The following is a 12,655-nucleotide window of genomic DNA, read 5'->3' as shown; positions in this document are numbered from 1 at the left end:
GGGACGACAGGGATGAGATGGCTGGATGGCATCGCTGACTCGATGGACGTGAGTCTCAGTGAACTCCGGGAGTTGGTGATGGACAGGGAGGCCTGGTGTGCTGCGATTCATGGGGTTGCAAAGAGTCAGACACGACTGAGCAACTGAACTGAAAATGAGTTTATATATAGTGATTTTATTCTTTATAGACTTTCAGCACAGTTTATATCAGCACTAAACTGGCCTTCAGCTTATGTCATTTTCTAATAATTGTATTTTTGTATATTCTTATGTGTACTAAATATCTTGTATTAGTATTAGTATCCCATCCTTTATTTTTAAAAAAACTTTGTTGTGGAAGTTTTCAAATATATACAAAAGTAGACAGAATAGCCTAATAAATCCCAATGTACCCATCACCCAGTTTCTACAGTTACTGTACCATGACCAATCTTGTTTTAGCTGTACAGCTATCTACTCCCTCATCAACATTATATTGAAGAAAATCTAACAGGTTGTATGATTTCATCCATAAATATTTCCATGTGCATCTTTAAATGATAAGGACTCGTTTTTAAAACATACTATTAGTACATCATTCAGTGCTCAAATTTCAAATTCTTTCATGCCTTTTTTTCCCTGCTCAGTTTGTTTGAATTAGAATCATAGCAAGGAGCCTGGTAGGAGGCTGTCTATGGGGTCGCACAGAGTCCAACAGACTGAAGCAACTTAGCAGCAGCAAGGTCCACACATTGCTATTGGAAGATACATTGTTGAAATTTCTTGAATCTTCTATAGTTCCTCTCTCTAACTTCACCCCCACACAGTCTATTTATTGAATAAACCACTAAACCACCTCCTTCTGTTAGTTTCCTTCAGCCTGGATCTTGCTGATTACATCCACATGGGATAGTTAAACATGCTCTTTGCAATTTAAAGAACTGTCCTTCAGTTCCAATAAATTGGTACTTGGATACACAGGTTTAATTAAATTCAGATTTGATTTCTTTTTGACAAGACTTTCATCAGCAGTGTTGTGTGCTTCTGTTGACTGTCTTACTGTGACACTAGCAAAGGTTAATGCTCAATATTTCTATCCATTGATTCATTAGGAGTGGGGAAAAAAACGGTGTTTTAAATTCTATTGTTATCATTCCTGCTTTGCTTTTTAGCTGGAAAATTGCTATAAAGAGTTTCCCCTCATCTATTAATACTGTTTGGTTATCTGATGGTACAGTTGGGATATAAAAGGACAAATACTTATTTTTTCCTAAGTATTTGCTCTTTTCAATATAATGATTTGGTTCCCTGGCATCCTCCAATGCCTATAATGATGGTTCCTTTTTTTTAAGTATTATGAATTTACAGATTTAAACATATTTGTGTTATTCATTCCAATGTGAAAGTGTTTGACATATACCACAATGTAAAGTATAGTACCACATATACTAAACTTCACTTAGTTTATTAGACTTTAACTGTCAGGCCCCTTTATGTCTAATTGTAACAAAAATTATCTCCTCTGAGTAAACCACATCTTACATGTCTATTTCAGATTTCAGTAATGTGATAAGCAAGAGTGATGTGAAGTCATTAGCTGAAGCTGATGAACAGGAAGTTGTGGCTGAGGTTCAGGTAAATACATTGTTCCTCTAACACATCTCTTTTATTGGCCCTTTTGAAAGATTTGAGTCTATAAATAAGGAAAGTGCTTATCTCTTAAGAAAGGAAGCTGTTGATCAGACACAATAAATGTGCATTGCATCACACTCTACTCATATATATATAGAAAGTTTGGAAGAGGTATCAAATTGAATGGGAATAGAATTAAAGAAGTCAGTGGGAATAAGGAGATTGGAATGGTACTGGATTGGTAGGGAGGGTTGGAGTCAGAGGCAGTTATGTTTTATAAAGGCAGTCTTATGAGCTATGCTATAAGAATGTTCATCTGCACAGTTATAGTTTATGTCTGATTGGAAGAGAATAGGAAGTAAAGGATGAATGAGGTTTGTTAAAGTTCTGTTTGTGATTATCTTGCTTTGGGAATAAGCAGATTGGTCATTAGGTTAAAACTTGGAAACTCTTTAATATTCTACATGCTATGAAATACCTCACATTAGAACATTTCATGTTACCTTTTCCTTCTTAAACCCTTTAGTGTTCTTGAACACATTTAGCACAAATGTTTTAAACACTTTTATCACCTCAGTGAAGAATATCGTCCTCAGGGGAGCAAATAAGCAAGTTTTGGATTTTTAGAAGGATGTGCTAGGTGATAAATGAATAAAAAAGAATGACCTATTTTAAATCACATTCTCCCTCATGAGAATACATTGGACAGCAATGTTTTTACTCATCTGAGTGTAACACTGTATATCTTTAGCAGTGTTTTATTTTTACTAATTGAGAAGTCTCCTTAAATATGATATGTATACTTATACAACTTTTGTTTTTTGATTGGGTTTTTTTTTAAGATTTATTTTTGCTTCTATTCTATAATTGTCTTATTAATCCCCTCACATTGACTATTGTTATTCAATTGTTAATTGATCAATTTTTCTTTTTTATACCTGCATTTCCTCCAACTTGATTGTATCACATAGTATTACATCACATATGAAAAATATTATTGCATGATACAGTTAGGAGCTTGTGGAATAACTGACTGATCTTGGTGCTTTGTTTGTAGGAATTTTATGGTGATTACATTGCTGTGAATCCACATTTGTTTTCCCTCAATATTTTGGGTTGCTGCCAGGTATGGAAAGAAGGAAGGTTTTTGTTTGTTTGTTTATCAGATGGAAGTTAATTCAGTAAGTAATTGGACTTGTAAGAAAAAATTCAAATATGTTCTATGAATGTATGTTTTTAACAAAAAGGGTCGAAATTGGGATCCAGTCCAACTATCCAGAACAACTCAAGGACTGACAGCTCTCCTTTTATCTCTGAAGAAATGTCCGATGATTCGTTATCAGCTTTCATCAGAAGCAGCAAAGAGACTTGCAGAATGTGTTAAGGTACGGCGTTCTGTATCCCCAGTTCCAAAACATCAAGACCATTCATTTCCTTATCATATTTCCAAAACTAAAGGAATATTTTATCTGAAACCAAGGAGATGATTTGTTAGGTTTATTGGCAAAGAGGTAGGAATTATATTTTAAGACCTAAGGCAACAAATTAGAGCTAAGATTCTTAGGTTTAACTCAGGAAACATTTGCAAGCTACTTAACTTCTTTTGATCCTCTTAAACCACTTGTAAAATAAGAGTTTCAAATCCTAACTCCTTAAACAGAATGCTACTAAAATTTTGTCAAGCTTTTGAATCCTTTTATGGAAGGCCTGTGAAAGTGCAAAAAAACTATTGTAAATGTGGTTTTTATGTATGAATTTTCTATTTATGTCATCTCTATCTGCTACCAATTGGTTGACCAAACGTCTTTCTCTTACCCACAGCAAGTGATAACTAAAGAATATGAACTGTTTGAATTCCGACGGACTGAGGTCCCTCCACTGCTACTTATTTTAGATCGCTGCGATGATGCCATCACCCCATTGCTAAACCAGGTGCAGAGCCCTTTGTTAGCACAATGGAAGGATGATTTCAAGTGGTGTTCATCAAAATGTAGATGTGGAAATGAACATGGTCCATTTATTTGCCTCCTTATTTTTAGCTATTCTTGTTTTTGCCTTGTATTTCCTAGTATTCTGGTATCAGTGTTCTAGCCACAGTCATCTTCAACTCTTGCTTCTGCCTCATCCTTCCTGTCTCTTTCTGCCACCATTCCTAAGTAAGGCAACTTCTAGGTTCTCTGGGGTTTCCATGGTGGCTTAGCAGTGAAAAATCTGCCTGCAGTACAGGAGACACAGGAGACATGGGTTCAATCCCTGGGTTGGAAAGATCCCTAGAGGAAGGCATGGCACTCCAGTGTTCTTGCCTGGAGACTCCCATGGACAAAGGAGCCAGGGTCACAAAGAGTCATACACGACTGAATCAACTGACCACGCATGCACGCTAGGTTCCGTAGATTCTACTTTTCCAGTGTCTATCTGTTCTTTCCCATTCATATTGCCATTACCTTGGTGTGACTAATCTCTTACAGCAGTAGTCCCCAGCCTTTTTGCCACCAGGGACAGGTTTCATAGAAGACAGTTTCCCCACAGAAGGGCTCAGGGGGAGGGCAGCCAGAGGGGTGGTGTTCTGGCCTTGTATGGTGGTGTTCAGGTAATGCGATCTGTGGGGAGTAGCAGATGAAGCTTGGCTGCACTCGCTCACCCAAGGCTCATCTCCCTCTGTGCAGTCTGGTCCCTGACAGGCCAAGGACCACTACCAGTCTGCGGCCCAGGGGTTGGAGACCCCTGTGTTATAGGAATTCTGAAATAGTCATCTACTGGATTTCCCACTTTTAATTGCTTTCCACTATAATGTATCTCACAGATACAATGTTATTAAATTACTTTTACTAAAGTTCACAACTCTTAACCTATTACTCCTGACTTAAAAATCTTACCTGTTTCCCATTTGCCTGCTGAATTAAATACAGATTCCTGAACTTGACCACCATGATCCTTCATAATGTGGGCTCAACCTTATAGAAAACCTGCAGCTCACTACTGTGTAGATATGCCTCATTATTCTCTGCCATCATTTTATTCATGTTGTGACCTCGATCTGAACTCTGGAGTGTTTGGAATACATTCTCTCCCCATCTTCACCTCTTAAAATTCTTATTTTTTAAAACCACTTGAAACATCTCCTTGAAGCTTTTACTTTTTTGTCAGATAGGATTTTTTTTTCCTTCGAATTACTGTAGAACTTTTTCTCTCATGTCTCATACTGCACTGTGTTGTACGTTTGTTTTCACATTCTCCTAGGTTGTACATCCCTTCAAGGCAGACTCTGTCTTACTATTGCTTGTTCTGTGAATTCAAGTGCAGTGCCTTACAGTTTGTAGATGCTTTATTAATAGTGACTTTAAATTTGTAGGAAAAGGCACAGCCTATATTTCAGTTCCATCTCAGCTTATAATAATGTTAATGCTAGGGGAAATCTGTGGCTATGGAGTACAACTTCTCTATAATACGACTGCCTTATATTCTTAAAATTCAAAGTAATATAACTTTACATATTTTATATACTTTTAGTAATAATGAAAGAAATTTGACAGTGTAAAAAAGTAGAAAGAAAAATAGTTGCCTTTAATTCTGTTTCCCAAAGAAAAGCAAGCATTCACTCAACCTGAGGACCTGTTAGGTACCAGGTACTGTATTAAGTACAGGAGATAAAAGGTTAAAAGATACAGTCTCTGTTCTCAAAGAGTTCATGATCCAATGAAGAGAAAGTAAACGGATCGTTTTAATTATGAAGTATGTGCTAATGGCAAAAGCATGCACAGGATGCTGTGTATGGAAGCATAAAACATTTTGTTGTACTTTTTTAAATGCTCTAATGAAACTTGTTTTTTCAAGGATTCACTTGGCAAATATTTTAGGAAATAAAGCGCCTTCTTTTATAACGTCTTAAGTTATTATAACAAATCTAGATTATTTATATATGTATACACTTATACATATATAAATATTTAGTTTTAGACTCTAGGTTTAGGGGGTGATTTGCTGGAAAATACTTAGTTTTCTCTAATGGGCCTATGACTAAAAGTAACCTATTCTCCATAAAAGGTGAGAAGGCAAGTTTTGGGGTTTCTCCTTTTCAATTTTACCAAATAAGTTCACATTTTGTAAAACTGGAAACCAGTCCTTCTTCACAATGCATATTAAGTAAAAATATAAAATAAAATGGATTCACAGGCAACTTTCTGAATATGCATGTTTTGATCAACCTACAGGGTTTTTTCTGATAATATTAGTGTTCCCAGGATAAATATAGCACTACTCAGATCTGCAAGAACATACTTCTCATGCTGCAGAAAAACCACAGAAGCATACAGGAAATGGTACAGCTTATAACTGCAGTACCAATATAGCCCTATCTGTGAAGCCAAAAATATGCTCTTAATTCACAGGCAAAAATTGGAGCTAATGATAGATCTAATTTGTTTTCTTTCTATCAGGAATATTAATCTGGCTGCCCTTCTTCCAAAAGTGTGAAATCTAAAAGTATTTTGACTTTTGGATGTTTAACCAATTAAAACGAGAATCTTAATGCTTAGTATAGCACAAAATATTAATAAAATTTGAGCTAGAGAGCCTCCATGTAAAAAAGACTAGTTTACTAAGAATATTATCAGTTTTTGTTTTCCTGCCAATTAATATTTCCACATTTTGTCAGTTACCAATTTTTTTGTCATTATTCTTTATTTAGTGGACATACCAGGCCATGGTCCATGAACTACTGGGTATAAACAACAATCGGATTGATCTTTCCAGAGTGCCAGGAATCAGTAAAGATTTGAGAGAAGTGGTCTTATCTGCTGAAAATGATGAGTTCTATGCTAACGTAAGTGGTTTAGAGTTCTTTTTAATTTTTTCTATGTGAGGTTAGTCCTGATTTGTTAGAATGGGAGCAGGTGTGGGATTTCGTGTGGAAGGATGCGAGAGGCATCCTATAGATAAACTGCATCTCAAGGAAAGACAGAAGACTTTTTTCTAACCCTTTAACAATACTTTTTTCTTAGTAATCATGTACTTTGTTTCATACCTTAAAAATTAGAACCCAATTTATTTACCGCCCTCCTATCCATAGCTCTTTGTGAGATTAGTAGTGGTATTCATCACCAGTGTCCTGGCCAATATCCAGATTTGGTAATTACAATGAAATTTTCTTGCCCTTCAATTCTAACTGTATTCATTGTTCTTTTTCACTCCTTTTAAATTGTCTGAAAGTCAGCCTAGTGGATAGAACTGTGTGTGCAACTTCCTTTTTCACAGAATATGTACCTGAACTTTGCTGAGATTGGCAGCAACATAAAGAATCTCATGGAGGACTTTCAGAAGAAGAAACCAAAAGAACAGCAAAAACTAGAATCAATAGCAGACATGAAGGTAAATTGAACATGTACATGGATGACTAACATGCAAGACTTTGGAACTATTCATGTAAGCAACATTTCTGGAATATTCTGGGTCTGATTTCTGCCTTGATTCCTTTTGTTTGGTTCAAGATTATTTTCTGTTTCTCTTTAGGAAACAATATAGTAAAAACTTCATAGTAAGCCATGAACTTCTTGCCATTCCTCAGTCATATTTGAACTATTTAATGACTCAGTCTACTGACATATACCAGTCCTTCTCTTCTTATGCATAATAAAATGCTGTGTGATTGAAAGTTTTAGATGCCTTAGTCTGGGCAGAAGAATAATCCCTTCCTTTTTTTTCTCTTCTTCATACATGCCTGTCCTCAAGAAATAAGAGAACCCCCAATTGATATTTTTCTCATGGCAGGCCTTTGTTGAGAATTACCCACAGTTCAAGAAGATGTCTGGGACTGTGTCAAAGCATGTGACAGTGGTTGGAGAACTATCTCGGTTGGTCAGTGAGCGGAATCTGCTGGAGGTTTCAGAGGTTGAACAAGAACTGGCCTGTCAGAACGACCATTCTAGTGCTCTCCAGGTATCTGTTCGGTCCAATTTGATGAGCACCTACTGTAGTAAGCCACTGTGGCAAGCAGAGCAGGTGATACGAAGGCAAGTAATCCTTCTTAACCAACATGGAATTTACAGTCTAACAAGGAGTTGAGACAGGAACACAAATTAGGATTGTTTAAGATAGATGGGCTTCCCTGGTGGCTCAGATGGTAAAGAATCTGCCTGCACTGCAGGAGACCCAGGTTCTGTCATTGGATGGGGAAGATATCCCTTGGAGAAGGAAATGGCAACCCACTCCACTATTCTTGCCTGGAGAATCCGTGGGCAGAGGAATCTGGTGGGTTACAGTCCATGGGGTTCCAAAGAGGTGGACACGACTGAGTGACTAACACACACACAAGATAGATGATAAGAGGCACAGGAGAAGAAAAAATGTGCACTCCCTAAGGGTTCAGGCGATTAACTGAGTGTTTAGGAGGGCAACCCAGTCAACTAGAAAGAATGCTAGACTAAAATCAGAAGATCTAAATTTTAGTGTTTGATTTGCCACTGCTGGCTTTGGGACCTGGAGTTGTTGGCTTAATTTCTTAGCCATTTTCCTTATTTGTCAAATAGGTATAATGATATGTATCTCACAGGATTGTTAGGAAGATTTAAAGATACAGTGTCTATTAAAATGCTGGCATCACTGACTTGATGGACATGAGTTTGAGCAAGCTCCAGGAGTTAGTGATGGACAAGGAAGCCTGGCGTGCTGCAGTCCATAGGGTTGCAAAGAGTTGGACACGACTGAGCAACTGAACTGAAATTTATACTATTGAGCATCTGCTTTTTATTCCACAAACATGTGAATGCCTGCTCCAGGTACAATGAGTATCTAGAGGAACAAAAAGAAATAAAATGCCATCTTTTTCCTCAAAGAGTTCACATATTAGTAAGGGAGAAAGAAATGTAAACCAGGAGTTATAATATATGCAATAAGTGCTATACTGGAGGTATTACAAAGGGATATGGAAATACAGAGGAAAGACGGCTATTTTCTGTAAGGATGTGGCTTCTTAGAGCTTCTTAGAGATGAGGATATTACTTTTCAAGAAAAGAAATTCTCGGCAGAGAGAATGCAGACATGGAGATGTTAAGAAAATAAAAAGCCAAGGGAACAGAGACTAACTCAATGTAGCTAGTGCTGGATACAAGATAAGGGATGGTCTTAGATAAGCCAGAAGGACAGATTGAGTCCTGGTTATGGCCATTGAAAGGAGATAGGGCTTTAATCTTAAAATGACAGGAGCTGTCAGAGGATTTTAGCAGAAAAGTAACATAATCAGACAATTAGGCAGCATTTTAAGTTAATATTTAAGTCAGAGTTGTGGTACTGACTATAGTAAGATTTGAGGTTATTAGGGACAGTTTCTTAGAGAAGGTGATATTTAGATGGACTGTAAATAATGAATAGAATCTGGAGGAGGATTTCAGCAAAGCAAAGATGCAGAAGTATGCAAAAAAATAATAAACAGCATGACCTGTTGAAAGTGGGTGTGGAAGAGAAATAGGAGATAAAATTGAATTGGTAAACAGAAGCTAGTTTATGAAGACGCTTGTCAGAGGAATTTGTATTTGCATAGAAGTTGATATGATGAAAGTAGTATTTTAGGAAATTTAATCTAATAAGGATGCCTTGGAGGTGAAAAAATTAAAACCAGGGAGGCTAAAAAAACTCTTCATAGTAAAAATGTACAGAAGGACAAATATGAAAGACAATATCAAAAGGAGAAAATAATTTAGAGACAGATTGGCTATAAGGATAACAAGAGAGAACAAATGAGAGATAATTCCAAAGTTCCTGAGACATGACAAAATGTGGTATCACTGACAGTAAGTAACTTGGGAATGAGAGTCCTTTGGGAAATGGCTGTTTCTAAGCCATTTATTATAAGAAGCACATTTCCTTACTAATAGGACCCTATATTCTAAACCCTAGTCTCTTTCTCTCCTGCTATTTTTCTTTGTAAAATAAAGCCAGCATGGTATAATGGAAGCAACACAGGGTTTGCAGCCAGACTGTCTTGGCTTATATCTGTCTCTATGTATCAACATTTCTTTGGGAAAATTACTTATTTTGCCCAAGCCTATCATAAAGTTTGATAATGATTTCAAACTTTTAGGTTGTTATCAGGATTCAGTGAAATGTAAAGTGCTTCCCACATGATAGGTGCTTTGTAAAAGTTAGTTTCTTTCCTCTTAGCATAATTTTTGGTTTTGTTTTGTTTTTGGCTGCCTTGGGCTTCCCTGGTAGCTCAGATGGTAAAGAATACACCTGCAATGCGTTCAGTCCCTGGGTTAGGAAAATCCCCTGGAGGTGGGCATGGCAACCCACTCCAGTATTCTTGCCTGGAGAATTCCATGGACAGAGGAGCCTGGCAGGCTGCAGTCCATGGGGTCGCAAAGAATTGGATACAACTGAGCGACTAAGCACAGCCACAGCCTTGGGTCATAGTTGTGGCACTCGGGATCTTTCCTTGGTGCGGGGGCTCTCTAGTTGTGGTGCATGGGCTTAGTTGCTCCACAGTGTGTGGGATCTTAGTTCCCCAACCAGGAATCCAGCTGGCATCCCCTGCATTGGCAGGCAGATTCTTAACCATTGAACCACCAGGGAAGTCCTTAAGCCTAGTTTTTTAAAGATATGATACAATTGAAAGAAACAAATTCACCCACCTATGGTTGCTTTAGTTATATACTGTGATTTATAGTTGCTGATTTTTACTTTTTAAAAATCTTTATCAAGATTTCCTCTTGGTAAACATTATTTTTAAAATCATAAAAATGCTATTTGCTTTATATTTATGAAAAGTACTTCTGTCAGCAGTTCTAATTTTATCTCTGTATTCTTAAATCTTCACAAAGAACTCTTAGGGTGACTATTATTTTTAGTTGTATTAAATTCTAATTAGTTTTTAATCAATATTTGTTGAAATATAGTTGATTTACAATGTTGTGTTAATTTCTGCTGTATAGGAAAGTGATTTCGGTTTTATATATATATACTTTTTTATATTCTTTTCCATTATGGTTTATCCTGTTTTAATTCTTAGATAGATAATATAAGTATTCGATGAAATAGATAAATAGTACACACTGAATCTGTTAGTAGTTTCACTTGCATCCTTACAGTTATTCTGTGCATGTGCAAGCCTGTGTGAGTGTGTGTATTTCCTTCTCTCTCTTTTTTAAAATTCAGATGATACCATATCGTACACATAGTTCTGCATTTTGCTTTTTCACTTACTTTGTGTCTCAGAGACTGTTCCAGACTAGAACCTAAACACTCATTCTATTAAATCACTAAACAGTATTCCTTTGTAAAGATACTTCATTATCTATTTAACTTCACCAACTTTGTTTAAACAATACTGCTAATAACAATTTAGAGTTGGTCTGTGGGCCTAATTGAAATATTCCTAAGGAAAACTTTTTATTTTTCTCAATAAAATGAATTTTGTTCTCTTATGAAATAAAAACAGAATTGTGTCCTGTAACTAAATTTAAATTTCCTTATGTTTCTTTATCATTTTAGCTTTCCCTTTAAAACAATAGAACCAAACTTAATCACTAGCCAATTTTAGTATCTTTATTTGTATCTCACCATATGGAAAGCATTTAGAAATGGCTACTATAATTCCTTTGCCTGAAATCTTATTTTTTGTTCATTTTAAAAGAAAAATAGACACTTTAAAATATGAATTCCATTTGTGATCCACTTTGCCAGTATAGCATACAGGTTCCCCAACCAGGGATCAAACCCGTGCCCTTTGCATTGAGAGCCTGGAGTCTCAACCACTAGACTGCCAAGAAATCCCTATATTTAAAAAAAATTATCTTTTGAAGATTTTTTTGCCCATGGTATTAGGGTTTTACAGTGAGCAGTTGATTTCGACTCCACCACCATAAAGGATTTCTTTGGCAACATGATGTAAATAGTCAATAAAGAGAACTTTTGTTTAATAATGAGTAGATGCCAGGGGCTTGACCCCTAGATGGGATACAGCATTCCTTGGCTTGACCTTAGATGATAATAACGTCATGAAGCAATGAATTGATTTTTGAGTAGAGATGAAGTTTGCTTTATTGAATAATGACTGTATGATGGTGAGGGAAGAAAAGCTCATATATTGCTAAAAATTAACCTAAAAATTGCTGCCACTTCTAACCAGTTATCCAGTTTGATTCAGAAGAATTTCACTAGAACCAAACTGCAGTGTACTGCCATTGAAACATGCATAGCCTTGGAAAAGACTGATTAGTAAGGAAGATTTTTTTTCATACCATAAAGGAAAAATCTTCAGAAAATAAATAATTCCCCTCCCCATTCTGCATGGTTGTGTTGTCATATCACAACTTTTCATTTGAAAGAAGAATCTAGTCTGTATTCTTCTTTCCTGACCTTGGGTTCAGTTCAGTTCAGTTTAGTCGCTCAGTCGTGTCTGACTCTTTGCGACCTCATGAATCACAGCATGCCAGGCCTCCCTGTCCGTCACCAACTCCCGGAGTTTACCCAAACTCATGTCCATTGAGTCAGTGATGTCATCCAGCCATCTCATCCTCTGTCGTCCCCTTCTCCTTCTGCCCCCAATCCCTCCCAGCATTGGGGTCTTTTCCAATGAGTCAACTCTTTGCATGAGGTGGCCAAAGTATTGGAGTTTCAGCTTCAGCATCAGTCCTTCCAATGAACACCCAGGACTGATCTCCTTCAGAATGGACTGGTTGGATCTCCTTGCAGTCCAAGGGACTCTCAAGAGTCTTCTCCAACACCACAGTTCAAAAGCATCAATTCTTTGGCACTCAGCTTTCTTCACAGTCCAACTCTCACATCCATGCATGACCACTGGAAAAACCATAACCTTAACTAGATGGACCTTTGTTGGCAAAGTAATGTCTCTGCTTTTTAATATGCTGTCTAGGTTGGTCATATCTTTCCTTCCAAGGAGTAAGTATCTTAATTTCATGGCTGCAGTCACCATCTGCAGTGATTTTGGAGCCCAGAAAAATAAAGTCTGACACTGTTTCCACTATTTCCCCATCTACTTCCCATGAAGTGATGGGACCGGATGCCATGATCTTCATTTTCTGAATGTTGA

The 12,655-nt window shown here is 36.9% G+C and overlaps 1 protein-coding gene across 1 annotated transcript in view; it reads left to right on the top strand.

Annotated features, from left to right (window-relative positions):
• VPS45 (vacuolar protein sorting 45 homolog (S. cerevisiae)) overlaps positions 1-12,655 on the top strand; it is a 67,646-nt gene that overhangs the window by 6,382 nt on the left and 48,609 nt on the right. The window contains exons 4-10 of the mRNA XM_010838722.1: positions 1,535-1,614; positions 2,669-2,737; positions 2,859-2,996; positions 3,433-3,543; positions 6,299-6,433; positions 6,865-6,978; positions 7,378-7,545. Coding sequence (XP_010837024.1) covers positions 1,535-1,614; positions 2,669-2,737; positions 2,859-2,996; positions 3,433-3,543; positions 6,299-6,433; positions 6,865-6,978; positions 7,378-7,545 — 815 coding nt within the window. The remainder of the gene's footprint in view (positions 1-1,534; positions 1,615-2,668; positions 2,738-2,858; positions 2,997-3,432; positions 3,544-6,298; positions 6,434-6,864; positions 6,979-7,377; positions 7,546-12,655) is intronic.

The sequence above is a fragment of the Bison bison genome, unplaced genomic scaffold, assembly GCF_000754665.1.
Source record: "Bison bison bison isolate TAMUID 2011002044 unplaced genomic scaffold, Bison_UMD1.0 scf7180017864104, whole genome shotgun sequence".
Taxonomy (NCBI): Eukaryota; Metazoa; Chordata; class Mammalia; order Artiodactyla; family Bovidae; genus Bison; species Bison bison.
This window is presented reverse-complemented; position numbering and strand designations above follow the sequence as displayed.